General features: G+C 34.9%; 1 protein-coding gene across 4 annotated transcripts in view; it reads right to left on the bottom strand.

Moving 5' to 3' along the window:
* LOC141397934 (uncharacterized) overlaps nt 1-16845 on the bottom strand; it is a 131283-nt gene that overhangs the window by 25565 nt on the left and 88873 nt on the right. Inside the window, exons 2-3 of one of the 4 annotated variants that reach the window (XM_073974916.1) lie at nt 15818-16180; nt 14967-15086 (exon numbers count right to left, since the gene is read on the bottom strand). In XM_073974916.1, the coding sequence (XP_073831017.1) occupies nt 14967-15086; nt 15818-16180 (483 nt within the window). Of the gene's footprint in view, nt 1-14666; nt 15090-15817; nt 16181-16845 lie in introns of all 4 variants that reach the window. The other 3 variants (XM_073974915.1, XM_073974918.1, XM_073974917.1) reach the window with 3 other exon arrangements.

The raw sequence follows: 16845 nt of genomic DNA on the forward strand, positions 1-16845 counted from the left end.
GTTGTTTCGGCGGTATTTTGCATCATATCTTTTACAATACTCATTTCAAACACAGTTCACACCAAAAGTTGATTCTCGCATTTCGGATTTCATCACATTATTGACATATTTATTAAATGGTCGTTGAAAAATATACTGAAAACGACGTGATAGAGGCATTTTACAACAATATGTTTTGAAGAGTTTTGTATTACATTCCAGCGAATATTTTTCCAAAAGATAACATTAAGAAAAAATTAACGGTTTTGGAGATATGGTGCGAAATGTATACAAATTATGTAAATTTTCGATATTTTATAAAATTTGAAAAAAATTTAAAAATTAAAAAAAATACCCCTCAGTAATGTTGGCGACATTTCCTGAGTATTTCAGCCCTGAAAAACTTCTCCACAAGTGGTGGCTTAAGACACGCCGTTCGGACTCGGCGATAAACAGTAGGTCCCATATCATTGAGCTTAATATGAATCGGGGTGCACTCATTGATATGAGAGAAGTCTCCCTTGTCCCGTATGGGATGTTGTGGAACAATGTTTTTTTTTTTTTATAAAATTTGAGGCAATAATAGTAGTTTTTTGAATTCATCATTTCTCCAAATATTTTATTCTTGCCCTTATCTACAAATTTGCTTCAAATGTCAGATGAAGATTCACATAGGTTTCAGAGATATAGCCCAGAATTTCTTTAAAAAGACAAAATTTAACCTTGTTTAGATGGGGCCATAAAATCGATGATAGATCTGACACATCAAAACCCAGTACTTTCAAAAAATCGTCAGCTCAAATTGTTTGCACAAGATTACCTTAAAAAATGTTGCACAGTTTTATTTGAAACTTTTAATTTCCCGACATAGGAGGAAAAAGTTTTTAGTTGTTCATACACAAATACATTTGTTCACTGAAAAGATGTTTCCTTTTGTTTTTTTTTTCTTTTCTTTCTAAATTTGAGGATACGGAATTCGTTCTTGTAAGAAATAGGCAGAGCGATGCAATTTTTTGATGGGAAGCCTGATCTATCAACTATGTCGTGATTGCTCACATATAGGAATGGCTCAGCATTTTTCTTAACCCTGGGATTTTTCGGCAGGACATGTATAAAAAGGGTTGGGAAATTCGGTGATTACTGACGAGAATCCAGTGGGACATAGTGAGAAATTCCTTGACATATCCTCTAGACGAAGAGCTGGATACCAAATTAGTTCCGGCAAAAATTGTTGGGTAATGTGTAGTACAAGGAATTGGATTTCATAGTTTAATTGACTGAACCAGCTATACAAGCAAATTTGTTATGTAACACTGTTTTGATCTCCGAACATTTTTTTTAATACAGACCTGGGGCCTAATTACGTGATTCGATTCGACCGAGTATTTGCTCGTGAAAAATTTTTCGACACGATAAAAATGCGGCATGACGAGATTCGTTCGAAATCGTTGATCAAATGTTTCGAGAGTAACCGGCAATCGAACTATGAAAACCTATGTGTTCTTCATGGAATATTATGAAGGTAGATGTCAAAAAATGTGTAATGTAAATATTTGTTGAACAATACACTAAATAATCATTTCGGAATGAAGTTGTGCTAAGAAAATAAGAAAATTATTAATGCTTGCAAAAACTTGTTGACATTGTTGTAACATCATATCGTCGGTGTCATGCTTAAGTGTTCCATACGCCATTTGCCTGTTTTGAGATAATCGCATTTTAATGTATTCCGTCACAACTGTGTGGAGCTGGCTAAAGCAAATATTTATATTTTTTACTTGAAATGTTAATAATAGTATATAGAACATATTTGCAAAAATTTAGAAGAACATGTTTTGGAAAGTCATGCCCGGTGAACTTTTGTATTGGGAAAGTCATGCCCGGTGAACTTTTGTATTGGGAAAGTCATCTCTGGTGAACTTTTGTATTGGGAAAGTCATCTCCGGTGAACTTTTGTATGGGAAAAGTCATCTCCGGTGAACTTTTGTATTGGGAAAGTCATGCCCGGTGAACTTTTGTATTGGGAAAGTCATGCCCGGTGAACTTTTGTATTGGGAAAGTCATCTCTGGTGAACTTTTGTATTGGGAAAGTCATCTCCGGTGAACTTTTGTATTAGAAAAATCATGCCCGGTGAACTTTTGTATTGGGAAAGTCATGCCCGGTGAACTTTTGTATTGGGAAAGTCATGCCCGGTGAACTTTTGTATTGGGAAAGTCATCTCTGGTGAACTTTTGTATTGGGAAAGTCATCTCCGGTGAACTTTTGTATGGGAAAAGTCATCTCCGGTGAACTTTTGTATTGGGAAAGTCATCTCCGGTGAACTTTTGTATTGGGAAAGTTATCTCCGGTGAAGTTTTGTATTGGGAAAGTCATCTCCGGTGAACTTCTGTATTGGGAAAGTCATGCCCGGTGGGAAAGTCATATCTGGTGAACTTTTGTATGGGAAAAGTCATCTCCGGTGAACTTTTGTATTGGGAAAGTCATCTCCGGTGAACTTTTGTGTTGGGAAAGTCATCTCCGGTGAACTTTTGTATTGGGAAAGTCATGCCCGGTGAACTTTTGTATTGGAAAAGTCATCTCCGGTGAACTTTTGTATTGGGAAAGTCATGCCCGGTGAACTTTTGTATTGGGAAAGTCATCTCCGGTGAACTTTTGTATTGGGAAAGTCATCTCCGGTGAACTTTTGTATTGGGAAAGTCATCTCCGGTGAACTTTTGTATGGGAAAAGTCATTCCCGGTGAACTTTTGTATTGGGAAAGTCATGCCCGGTGACAAAAAATTTTTCCATCTTTGCCTCAATAAATTAAATACTTCTAAATCGAAAATTAAAATTCTGATTTTTGAAATGTGTTTTTAAACTTGTAAATTTTTTAAATATTAATTTCATAATTAAAAAAAGTTTATGCTTTCCCATCGAGGCGTGGATATCTCGGAATCTAGAGCAGATAGGAGAAAGCCGACTAGAAATTCAGAAGGAGCATACCGGAAAACCATAGAAACCACCTGTATCTCAAAAAGTCAAAAATGGCGTATGGAACACTTAAGCATGACACCGACGATATAGCTAATACATCCACCTTAATAATTCTCTCTCAAAATAAATAAGAGAGAATTTGGTGTTTTTTGTACTAGTCTCTCTGAGGGAGTATTTCCTTTGGTAAACAAAGGCGGATGAAATTTTTAAAATGTATTTTCTATAAAATAAAGGAAATTAATATTAAATGTTATTTTTGCAGAAATGCTTATTTTTCAACATACTTTTTAACGACTGCAAACACTAATTTTTGGTTAATAAGTGCATGCATATGTACGTACATATATTTATTTTAATCCTAATTTTATCAGAATTTCTCAAAACGACTGCGAAGGACTTTTCCCAATTTCTCTTGTTATTTTGTATAAAAATGCAGACATTTATTTACTAATTTCTTTTTTCATCTATAAACTGTCAACAGACAACAATTTTTACATTGTAAACAAAAAGACAGTAACAAATCTTTCATTTTGTTTGTTTACGATATGCAATTTGGCTACGAGAAATTACTCGCAAATTTATGTTCAATAACTCGATAATTTTACTTGAGTACTCGGGACGGAACAACTAAATATCGAATCACATAATTAGGCCCCTGAATTTGCAAGAAAATTTATACAAATGATAAAACTTAAATAAATTCGTGAGGAATATTAATAAACACTTAACCGTGAACTCCATGTGGAGAAAATTTTATTTTTGGAAATTTAACCGCTCAAGCCAAAGTTTCCTAAGAAGAAGCGGCATCACTAACGAAAAATTTAAAAAAAAACAACTGACATTAAAAAAATGATCGGAAAGCATGGCCCAAAAACCTATGCGGAAAAAAGGTGAACAACAAATGACTACCTATACGGTTCGATCAGAAACCAGATAAGAACTCGAAGACAATCCCACGGCGCACAGTGGTTCAGAATCGTTTTTTCCTGTTCAAAACTCTGTAACTTTTGATAATCAGTTTTCCTTCCGATGCATAAAAACACATTGGAATTCGGACAAAGTTAAACATTTGAGTTTTTCATATTTTGCATCACAATATCAGTGTTATTGAGTTTATTATATGTTCTAACTATTTAAAAAAGGACAACCACCAATAAACACACGATACAAACACAAAAATTTAAAAAAAATTGTAAAAAATTTTTTTAATTTTTTTTTTCAATAAATTTATTTTTTTCCAAAATTAAAAAAATACTCCTTGGATTTTCATAAAACTCATATAACTCTTATAAAACTCATATATTAAAAAATGTTCATTTCTGTAAAAAGTTATAATTTATATGGCAAACGATATGGGAAAAAAACAAATTTTCAAAAAAAATTAAAAATGTCAAACGGACGGAACGGGACTGGTACAAATGTGCATATGCATATGAAAAAGGACACTCTCGGGCATCATTCTGAGGAAACAAAACTTTATTCCAAGCTGTTCCCTAAAAGTTATAGTCCACTAAATTTAGAAATTCGCTATAATTTTGTACCTGAGGAAAAATAAAATAGCTCACTTCGTGTAAACGTTGCTGTAATTATTGAAACAGTTCTTAAAGACAACAATCCTACCTACCTAACAAGAAAACAACGAACACATCTGTTAAAGTTTCCGAGAAATAGCTATTTCTTTCTCCAGAAATTTGCAAAAATGGTCCTTAGTCCTTAGTATCAATATGTTTACTATCGAATCCCATATAAAAATTAACAATCGGTGACCACAAAAAAATTGAGGCTTTGGCCAGGAAAATCGATTACTGGAACCACTGTGCGCCGGCGATTTCTTCGATACCGGATTGATCAGGAACCACACCACACCCCTGTTCCGGCCAGCGGCTACCACCTCAGTGTACACATGTTTGTATTTGTATCGTTTTTCTGTGTTGGGAGCAGTATATCCCGGAATACCTGCTACGGATTCTTTTAGTCCGCGCCGGGACAGAGGAAAAAAATTTGTACAATTTGTACGTCTACTGGTCGAACACCCGAAGTTAGACCAAATTTTCCAGCAGAGGTGACAAAAACCTGATGAGCTTCGTCGAGGCGACCCTAGTTACCCCAGAGTCATTGAGCTGTCACTGGAAGTTGGTCGGTCAACTGGTTGGTCGGTGAGCATAAACGGAACAAGTGGCTGAATCATCTGTGAGTTTCAACATTGAAGCTGGAATAAATGGATTGTGGGCAATGACTAAGTCACTGTCGAACCCTGGAAAGAAGTCACGTTTGGCGACATTACGCTGACTAACCCGTAGAGGTGCGCAAGTTATTTCAATCGACAGTTTGTCGAGCTCCCTTGTGGTGACAGTGCGAAGATAAGAGTACTACTTCGCATTAGATCTCTTCATGTCGAGGATGAAACCCAAAATTTACAATGGTTGATGTTGCGAATGTCATCAGCAACGCTAAATTATCCAAAGCTTTGGGCCCTGATGGAATCTCCTTGGTAATGCTGAAACACCTGGTTGTGCGGGGAGTCAAGTATCTCACGAAAGTTCTCAACATGTCGCTAGCTAGTAGCTACCCACTTCGTTCGCGAATTCTGGAAAATGGACAGAGTGATCCCGCTACTGAAGCAAGGGCAAGGTTGCCAGCAAAGGTGAATCGTACCGACCGATTTCTCTTTTGTCGCCCGTAGCAAAGACCCTTGAGACTTTAGTGCTCCCCAGCGTCATAAATAGCTTTCCAGTTACCAATCATCAGCATGGGTTCCGTATGCAGCACAGAAAGACAACAGCTCTGCACATCATCTCCACACATCGAGGACTCAACAAGAAGAAGTTGTGCGATAGGACAGCGTTGGTGATCAAAATACTTTGATTCTGTCTGAGGAAATTGAGTAGACTACCCTTCGGCCAATGAATTATATGTGTGGACGCCAGTGGTACGTGGAATTCAGAAACAAGAAGTCCAAGCCCTGTAGAGTGAAACAGGGAGTCCCCCAATATTTCCGGAATTATTTAACCGTTTAATTGTTCTACCGCTCCTGTATTCCACACCCTCCAGACGGCATTAAGGTTGTAACATAGCAGATGATTATACGATCTTGACGCCAGGTACCTTCCATGATTTCATTTGTAAAAGCTGAACGCATATTTGACTGATCTTAGCACCTTTTTTACGCGATTATATATCTGCCACTAAATCTACGACCATTCTGTTCACCACATGGACTGCAGAGGTGTGCAGTGAGTTGAATGTCATGGTCGATGGTATCAGAATTTCGACCACATTCGACAGAATGTTTACGTGGCCAACCTATCGGTCTGTGGTAAGCTATGCGCCAGTATGGTCCGCGAATATAAGTGCAACGCAACTTCAGTTGACCATCTACATGAGAAGACAAATATTCTTCCAATACAACAACACAATGGCATGCTTTTGTTGCAGTACTAACCAGGTTTTAGAGCCCAGGCATGTCAGGAGAGATTTTCCTGATCTAGAAAGGGTGTTCCAATGTTACAAGAGAGAATCCCTAGATCAGCAAGCCTATCAAGCAGGATTGAATATCATTCACTCAGATTCGTGCGAATGCTGTCCTCGGAGTACATCACCCATCTATCGCAGCTGTGGGATGATGCATGAGCTGCAAACCAGAGTTGTTTTGGTTCTACTAAGCTCGGGATGGTGCAGCCGTCTAAATTCCTATAGCCAATTGATGATAAAACATCTACCCAGCATGCGGCACAGTACAACACACTGCACCTTTTCAACTGCCACACTGCACCTACTCAACTAACTCCAGTAGCTTTGTGGTTGGTTTCAACCAAACGAAGAAGCCACATTTCTAGAACTGGAGATAGACCCAAAGCCAGATTAAGCAGAAAAACGAACATACAAACATAGCTTATGCTGTTACTCCAACAACGAATTCGAAGGGTAATCGAAGAAGGCTGTCATCAGCTTCTGAAAAATAAAAATCATAAATAAAAAAGCAACAAAATATTATTGGGAATAGCGAAATAATCCCAATCAGTCCCAAAAAGCATGATTTCGCAGACTGTCAGACTATCCTCGTCCTTTGTAGCGGTTCTTAGTGGCTGAAATCGTTAGCTACATATGAAGAAGATTATGCCTACGGCAATAGCCTGAGACTACTACAGTTTGCGAATATTAATAGTATTGAACTGATATCTAAAATCAATGGTCACTGACAATGTCTTGCTTTGAGAACATACATCGCTTCTGTTCCGGGGTATCTATCCAACCGGAATGATAAAACAATTGATTCTAATAAATTTACGGAAATATATTTAATATTTACAGATAGCCGATCTTTGGCACATATTACAATTGGTTGCATTTTCTAAGAACATTTTGTTTTGTGTTACGTGGTTACGTACAACTTCATAACAATTTTTTCTGTCTTATTAAGAAATAAAACTTCGAAACTTCCGGTCACCAAAGTTATTTTAAAGTAGATTTATAATTTTATAAAAATTTTTATAATAATTTTACCTTGTTTACCACAAATTTGTGTGTTATCAAAAGCCGTCGGCAAGATGAAAATATTTTTCCGTCGGCAACAATAAAATATATGGAATTTTTCAGTTTAGTTAAAGATAAATTATTTAATGCAATTCAAGTTCTTAAAGACCCAGAGTTGGGATATAATAACTTTTATACCGGGTTCAGATAAACTTGGAAGTAATCAATATTTTTAATTTTGAATATTTGTCTCAATATTTCCTTCCAACAAAAGAAATTTGAAGCAAAATTCTCTTCCGACCAAATATTTGAAGAAGCCAATACTTCATTTTTTCCATCAATCATTCATTCATTCATTATTTTAATTTAAAAATTTTACTAAATACCAAATTAACACTCCACACATCTCTTCATATACGATATAATAATAATCCAAAAACCAAACACAAAGTCTGGCCTTGTGGTCCATATAAAAATTTCAAAATCTTTGATTTCGTTGTTTTTTTTCTGTTGTCTTAAATCTTAAATTAGTTTAGATTAGTAAGTACATAAATGTATCTAATTATGTGTATTTTGGTGGTGTGTTGTTTTTTGTTGTTTGTTTTTTGAATTTCTTTTTGAGGTTAGTAAAATATTATACAATTATTTATATAAATATTAATAAAGTAGCACATATTACTGTAAATATTAGCACTTCAGCTGCATGATTACGTATATGTGAGATCAAGGATGAGTTCCCTGAAAATGTTTTATTACATAAAGGACAAGATACTAAGTCCACCTATGGAAAGAATTTTGTGCAAAAAATTTTCAAAATTAAAGAAAAAGAAAAGAAACATTCGATAGATATATTTTTTGGGGGGTATTCTTATTTCAAATGGATTTTGTAAATAGTGTTTTTATTCGATATCTTTTAATTTATTACATTTATTTCAAATTTTTATTTTAGTAATTTAAAAATTTAATTTAAATATTTAATTCTTTTCAACACTATTTAAAATCAACATTTGAAAATAGACTTTTTATATAAAAATTTTTATTTTTTTTTATTATTTTTTAATAAAATTCGAAAATGCAAGCTTAAGTCGTTGATTCTTATCGTTTTATAATTACTTATAAATCTCCAATGAGATTTAGTCGAGACCCAACAGTCTCACGTTATATGTTTTCCCTATAAAATTATAAAGGAAATGAAAAATAAATAAAAATTGCACCATTTTTATGCCTTAGATATTTACCATATTTACCTAATTGCCTGTTTCACGTTCGAATTACTACCAAACTTGTGTTTTTGTTTTCAAATATATTCGATTCATTTTTATTTTTAAACATACAAATATTTGGAATTCGAGTAGTTTTAGAAAAAAACTATATAACTATACACTATACACACGAAAAAGAACAAAAAACAAAAGAAACTGGTAAGTAAAACAGGAGAGTAAAGGACTTTAACACGGGTTGGTGATGAAATCACCTTCATTCAAAATATATTAAATCACTCACAAGAGCCTTTTTCATCACATATACCTCGAACAACGATAAAGATAAAAATTATTTCTACAAGCTCTTTGAGAAACAGTATTAGCGCTACTCAAACCACGACATCAGGATTGACGAAGGGGTTTAAATATGCAAATTGAAAGGGAGAATTTATTTGGCTCTATAGGCCAACTAATTGGAGAATCCAGTTGCTCTTCTAAAATAAAAATAAATAAATGAATACGCGTTAGTAGTTATATTATGGATATTTATGAAATTAGTCGTATTATGTACATTAATCACAAAAACTTACGATTGTATACAAGTAAATGACTAAAAATTTACTTTGCATATGAATGCTATAGCATTCACGTCATCTAAGGTCACCATGAAAATGATATTCACGTCCGCGAACGTGTTAAATACCTGGGTTTTATTTCTAGCAAGACAGCATACTCCACGAAAAGTTCCCATTACCAAATAACGGGTTTTTATTGAAATTTTTGTAATCGTAACTACTTGCAAATCTACCTACTAATCCATTATTTGAACATCTCGCACCAAGAAAGTACCCGGCAAACCAAATGTTTGATGTCGGACACGTCTGAACAATTTCGGAAGCAAAGTCGTTCAGATTTCGTTCCGATTTCTAAACGATTTTTCAGAGAGCAAATAGTTCCGATTTCGTTCCGATTTCGGAACGAATGTCGGAAAGAAATTTCCCTTTCGAATTTCCCAGGGATTTTTCTTCAGATTTCGTTACGAAATCGGACGGAAATCGATCCGATGTCGCTCAGACATTTCGTTCCGAAATTATGTCAACCACTTCATACAACTTTCGTTAAGATATCGTTACGATTTCGGATCAGATATCGGACGTATCGTCGGAATTTTGTTCTGATTTCGTTACGATGTCGGTACGAGTGGTTTGCTGGGTAGTTATTATATGCTCTTTCAACACACTTCTCTACTAAACACACTACACCAGAGTTAGGCAATGTGTCTCACTCACGTGAGCATAAATTTACTCTCGCTCACCACCAGTTAAGAGTCTGCACAAGTTGTGAGCGACAGTAAATTTACGCTCACTGTGCTACGCTTACGATCATTAAGGTCTGTTTAAACAAGCAGAGATGCACACGAAGAGCATGCTATTGTTGGCAATTGTATGGGAAAGAGAGTTATGTTTAACGTTTTCGTAAAGGCGCGTGCATGGCTGAAACAAGGGATTCTCAGAATAGTTGGTGTATTAGTAGTGTTAAGCAATGGCAAATCAGAAATAAAGAGAGAATACGTGTGGTTTGTTTTTACGCTACCGTAAGGAAGCGAGCACCAATGGTTTGAACCAGCCAAGATCACCATATACGTTAAAGTGACTGCAACAACACCATATGTTCTCTTTATTCTCATCTGTCGTGGTTTAGCAAAGGAAAGACTCGCTCAGAGAGACTAATGCACAAATTTTTTATTTTGAGCACCACCGGTTTAAACGCTCACATGCACATAAACAAGTTTTCGTACTTTTGTTTTGAAAATTACATTTACCGACGGTAAGCGTTGAACAAATCTCGATTTTGTAGACGAAGGACACACATGCTTTGTGACATCGTACTGATTACTTAGTAAGGAGTTAAATGGGTAGTTTTGTCTTGTAAAGATGTAACACAGTATTTTTCAGCCTACTGGTAATGCAGTAGGTAGCTTGAATACATTACTTTGTAGTTTTGTAATGGGACATTTTCAACTGTGGAAAAAATATTCCTCAGCGTAATGTAGGCGACATTTCATAAGTATTTCAGCAATGTAAAACTTCTCTACAGTCGGTGTTTTAGAACAGACAAGCCATTCGGACTCGGAGAAAAAATTGGTCCCATATCAATGAGCTTATATGAATCGGGGTTCACTTATTGACATTTGTACTCAAAGATGTGCCGAAGTCAGAATAAAGTCCGAAAATTATACTAGAGTAATATAACAAATGTCTGGTTTCGGTATAAGTACATGCTCCTCCATAGACGGCAGAGGAGAACTTGTAGACGACAGAGGATAACTTGTAACTGATGAATTCAGCCCTATTCTATTTTTAGCGTGTCGATAACTTTGTAACACCACTTGTAGGGAAGTTTTACATCACTGAAATACTGAGAGGCCAAAATTTAAAGTATTAGCGAGAGTCTGTGTGAACGACTAAAATACTTGAAAGGGATGAAACCCTCAAAGACTAGCTGGATCTGTTTTCAAACAAGAAAGAAAGTCCACCCATTAATCCTACCATTGCGTAATGGAGTCACCCGGCATCATTCTGGACTATCAATTCTTACGCATGGTTCAATTCTTGCGCATGGCATCGTATTTTCGTAAGTTAAATAACGTCCAAAGAGCGGGGCATCAATACTAATCACTGGTGCCATTAAGGGTACTCCTCTGGCGGTCCTCAATGTGCTGCTTGATTTTCATCCACTAGATCTTGTAGTGCAGAAACAAGAAACTAATTTCATGGCGCAGCCCCGAATATGGACATGCTGCGATTCAACCGCGATCAGAACTGTCACTGGGTTCAGGGGAAATTATTGATTACATATAACGACAGATGAACTTCGAGCCACCTCTCTAGACGGTATAGAGATTTATAGCGATGATTAAATGGGAATAGGGGCAGACGTGTCTATAGCGATACACTCAACTCATATAATAAATCGTTATAATATAAATTGTTATAATCAAAAAAACTTGAGTACTGATAGGCACTATGAAAGGAGACATAGTTGGGCCGGTGACTATATACGTGGATAGTCAAGTGGCCCTTAAATCAAATCTGGTCGCATACTATCAAGTCTGCGGCGTTTTTGGACCGCGAAAACGCTTTATATACAATAAAATCAATAGCTACTTTGTCATGGATCTCGGGTCATTGCAACATCAATAGCTGATCGGAGCCGGATATCGACAACTCAATCACCCTGTGCCACTTCATGCGGAAGCTAGAACAAAGAAATCGGCATAAGGGTAGCCAAGCTGGGCACAATTAACCTAGCTGTAAGGTATCCAAGGCAAACGAAGAACCACATATATAATTTTCATATAATTTTCAAATCAGACCTGAAACTAACGGTTGGAATAAGATCAATGCCTTGCAAATGGGAAAGAGATGAAATTTCTGACTACTGCAGGTTATGCAAAGATGTGAAAAAACAGAGACAATCTAGCACTTATTATGCCGGAGGTTGCGTATCATGGATTAAAACAAGATACAATCTCTGGCAACCTTGTGACAAACCGACGTAACAAGTCAGCTTGTCCTTGCCAAGAGTCTGAGATGGTGCAGCGAGAACCACAAAACATAGCAAATACATGGGTCTTCTTCTATATAATATCTTCTCTCTGTCCACAATGCACATACATATATTTTCTATAACTTCTTTTTTAGCACTCTATTAGGACGAACACAATGGACCACAAGGTCTCCGAGTGAAGTAGCTTTTTACTACGACAAAAAACGCGCCCTAAACTAAAGTACATGAAATATGTGGGCGTTCCAAATGTGGTTTTAACCTAACAAAATCCTGTAAGGGCGGAATGTGTTACACCTATGGGTAGATTCGAATTATTTCCTCTCATAAGAGAATTGCTATATCACCTGCATAGCAGTGTGAAATCTTCCATTGGTTAGATCCTCACAGACTGTTAATTACAGTAATCTTCAGGAGTGGTGTTGAGATTCTACCTTATGACGATTCTTAACCAACTCTTCCCATTATTATTACGGCACGTACGACTTATCCAGTTCTTGAAAGTATCAAAAAAAATTGTGGAATGTTTCGATGCTGATGTCAATGCAAACTGTTATTGAAGGTGGTCTCGTGTAAAACGTTTTCTACTTATTTTTCAAATATTGATATTCTAATTTGTTCAACACATACATATTATTATTTTGTTAAAGTTTATCAACCGTTACACATGATAGTACCCATTTTTAATTCTGTAGGTACCATACTTGTGATATGATGAAATGGAGCTAAACCGTTGCTCAATCGAGTTTTCTTATAACATTTGGGTTCTACTTAAATTTTGGAACTGTTCATCGGATTAATGTTCTTCGTTTTCTTTGTTGAATATACATTATATGTGGGTCCATCTTTTACTTTTTTTAAACTGTTATACAAACTGTTATAGTCATTATAATTATTTATATTCATCTGAAAAAGTGTATTTTTTGTGTTAAACTCTCTTCAAGAAAGTTTGATTCCTGTATAAGAATGTAAGAACTTAACAAATGTTCTCAAAATTATATTTAAGGCATTAAAAATGGTGCAATTAGAAATCATAAAATCATTTGACAATGTAAACAAAATCGATTTGAAACCTACACTTAATATAACAAAACAAAAATTAAATTTCTAAATTAAAATTAAATTTTTTAAATTATAATTAAAAAAATAAAATTTTTAAATTCAAATTAGAAAATTAAATTTCTAAATTAAAATTAAAAATTATAATTCAATATTAAATTTCTAAATTAGAACTAAAAATAAAATTTCTAAATTATAATTCGAAAAATAAATAGAAATATGTACAACAAAAAACTCTAACACTAATTTTTATTTAAATTTAAATTATATTCATTATCTAAAATAAACACATATCACAAATGCTTAATCTTAAAAAACTAACACAATCTCTTAATATAAAAAACTTAAAAACTAACATCACAAAAAGAAACTAAAAATAATCTCCTGAACATTTTTCGTCATAATTTTGAATAAAAACCAATGTTTCTATTCAAATTTCGCGCATTTTTTTTAATATTTAAAACTGTTATACCTATCTTATTATTTTTATCAATTTAAACCAGCCAACACTGGTATATGTTTAATTAGATTATAAGTAACCAGCCAACACTGGAAACTGTTATATTAGTAAATAACATTTTATGCCAAAGCCAACACTTTGGGTTTACACTTCAAACCAGCCAACACCGGTCGAATGAATACTAACGCCTTAGTAAAATAGTTATGGATAACTGTTATAATCGCCAAGCCAACGCTTTCGAAATGCCATAAAAACCAGCCAACACTGGTTTAATTAAATATAAAAATATTAAAAATTTATCATATTTGTTATGTTTCTTTGGTTAGTAAAAATAGTTATTGTTATTAAAAACCCAACACCATTTGTTAGAAAGTATATTTTGTTTTTGGAGGGAAAACTTGTTTCACTTATTTTCGCTGAAAATATTATAATAACAAAAATAGTTGCAGCAAATATATATCATTATTAATTATATATTGGCAGACTAGAAATTATTTAAATTATTTCCTTGTTTACATTCATTTTTAAATGTAAATAAAATTATCATAGAAATTTTCAAAACACTCCAATGGGGACACTTATTATTCGATGAAATATTCACGAATTCGAAACATGTGAACACAATTTCCGAAATTTGTAACTGTTATACAAACTGTTATACACCTTTAAAGTGGCTATAATCACTTAATAAAAGCTAATTCAAGTGGTAATTCGAAAAAATTCACTAATTGTGAAAATCTGTAACTGTTATACAAACTGTTATACACTGAAAACTGTGTTTCATTTCAAAGGAAATGACAATATTAGCACAAATAAGTTATTTTAAAATTGCTTAAATGCATATTGTGGAATTTTATACATTATGAAATATTGAATTTCGTTGGTTTTTCAATGGAAATTTAATGAATTTGTTGCAGTACAAAATATAGGTAATTACATTAAATTATGCACCTGATTTTTGTTTTTCTGTTGGCGAAATTGCGAGAAGTGAAAAAGACACCCAAGCGTTACTGGCCGATTTGAATGTGTAGAGTATTAAACCGTTTATATTAGCAAAAATTATTTTACGCACAATTCAAAACCCGTTTTTTAGCGTTTAACCGTCTATTGTTATTACTCGTTTTAAGAACCGTTTGTTTAATGCGCTCTCTTTTTTGGGGGACAAAAGCTTAAGCTTACATTTTTTGTTGTGATTTGAAAAGCAATATAATGTTTCTACAATAGTTTTATACAAAAACAAATAATAGGTACATCTAAATGTTGTATGGTCTTCTCCAATTCATAGGAGGACATGGTGATTTGTTGTAATTTATTTTTAACACCGTTTTGACGTGGACGGCGCGTTGGTTGCTGTTGCTGTTGCTGAACTGTCTGCTACGACAGCAGCAGATTTAGAAATGCGAAATGAATGAAGAAGCGCGAGAGAGCCGGGTTTTTTAGTGAGAGATAAAAAGAGAATACCGAATAGTTTTTTTTCGTTAGTTCGTCGTTGACGATTTGAGAGGATGCACAAAATTCGTTGTCGTGTTTTTGACGGAGAAGGGTTTTTTTTTATTGTTTTCGTTGTTGTTTTTGTTTGCAATGATTAGAACAAAATAGTTTGTTTGTGTGGGACAGGAGCAATTAAAAGAGTGTTTTAGGGGGGGCGGGGGTAGGTGGATGTCCAAAGGATATAATAGAAATATCCGTTAGAAAATGAAGCAGCATGTGTAGTATAAATAAGAAAAGCAAAATAAAAACAAAACAGAAAATCGTTTCAAAGGAGATAAAAAACGGGAAGAAAAGAGAGAAGACAAAAAGAAATTCACTCGTTAAGATAAAAATATTACAACATTATAACACAATCATCATCATCATCTTCTTCTTCTTCTTCTTCGTCGTCGTCTTGCTATTCACAATTTAGACGGGAAAGAAACACACACTTGTTGTTGGATATGGAGGATAGGATAAATGGATGGAAGAGGAGGGAGGGGTGAGGATATGGGGAGAGAATGTGGGATTTGAAGGTGTTGGTGGTTAAGGTTTTGCGGCAAGTTCCAATTTCATTTTTTAGTCCGTGCCCTGCACTGACAAAAAGTGGGTGAAGAACATCAAACACTTACATCTTCTGAATCGTCCTGCGACTGTAGACTATTTGTTGAATTTGTGGAATTTTGCAGTTGCTGGTGTTGTTGCTGTTGTTGTTGTTGCTGCTGTTGTGATTGTTGTTGCGATTGCTGTTGATTTTGTTGCTGTTGTTGTTGTTGTAATTGCTGAGGCATTTGCTGTTGATTCAATGCGTTGGAGGAGTTTGTTGTACTGTTTACCACAGCGGCGACGGCGGCGGCAGCAGCTGTTGCAGACAAGGCCGGTTGTCCGGATGCAGCGGAGGCAGCTACAGATTGATAAAACCCATTACCACTATTTGTCAAATGTTCCGAACACTTCACACAGGTGGGTATATTATAGCCGGGAACTTGAAACAACTGTAAATAAACAAAACAAAAGAAACGAGGTATTTAATTATTAAACATTTCAAATAGTTTAATAAAAAGTGTTAATTACTAAAAAAAATTGTCTCTATATTAAAAACTAAAATCGTTTGCTTTTTTTTTTTGTTAAGCTCCTCAGAAATATGTACTACTTTAGCCCTATGCGGCTTTAAGGCTACTAAGGGAACCAAAGGCAACCAAGAAAAAATACATACCCAAGTAAATGAGAAAAAAGCGCAAAAATGAAAAAGGAAAAAATAATAAAAATAAAAAATAAACACACACATCAAGAGACGACCCAACCAACCAACATACTACATGGTCAACTGCTGGAGCGCTTGGCTATGGCTAGAATAGCTACAACAACCACAACGCCAGCCAGCACCAGCACCGCCACCACTGACACAAGAAAAATGAGAAACAGAGGAACACAGAAAAAAAAAAACAAAATAATAATATAAAAAATCTACAACAACCAAGGCGCATAACGACGAACTCTTGTTGTAGTAAGTTTTGTTTGGTTATCTTTACATCTCCGTGTCCCTCCATGCCATGGAGAAACCCCACCATAAAACCCATAGTATTCACTTTTGTCCACACTATTTTGCCCCTCATCATACACCTGCCTCACTCCACCATGGCTCTTTTAGAAGACACAA

This window comes from Musca autumnalis, unplaced genomic scaffold, assembly GCF_047663935.1.
Source record: "Musca autumnalis isolate F117 unplaced genomic scaffold, ASM4766393v1 scaffold_3, whole genome shotgun sequence".
Classification (NCBI taxonomy): Eukaryota; Metazoa; Arthropoda; class Insecta; order Diptera; family Muscidae; genus Musca; species Musca autumnalis.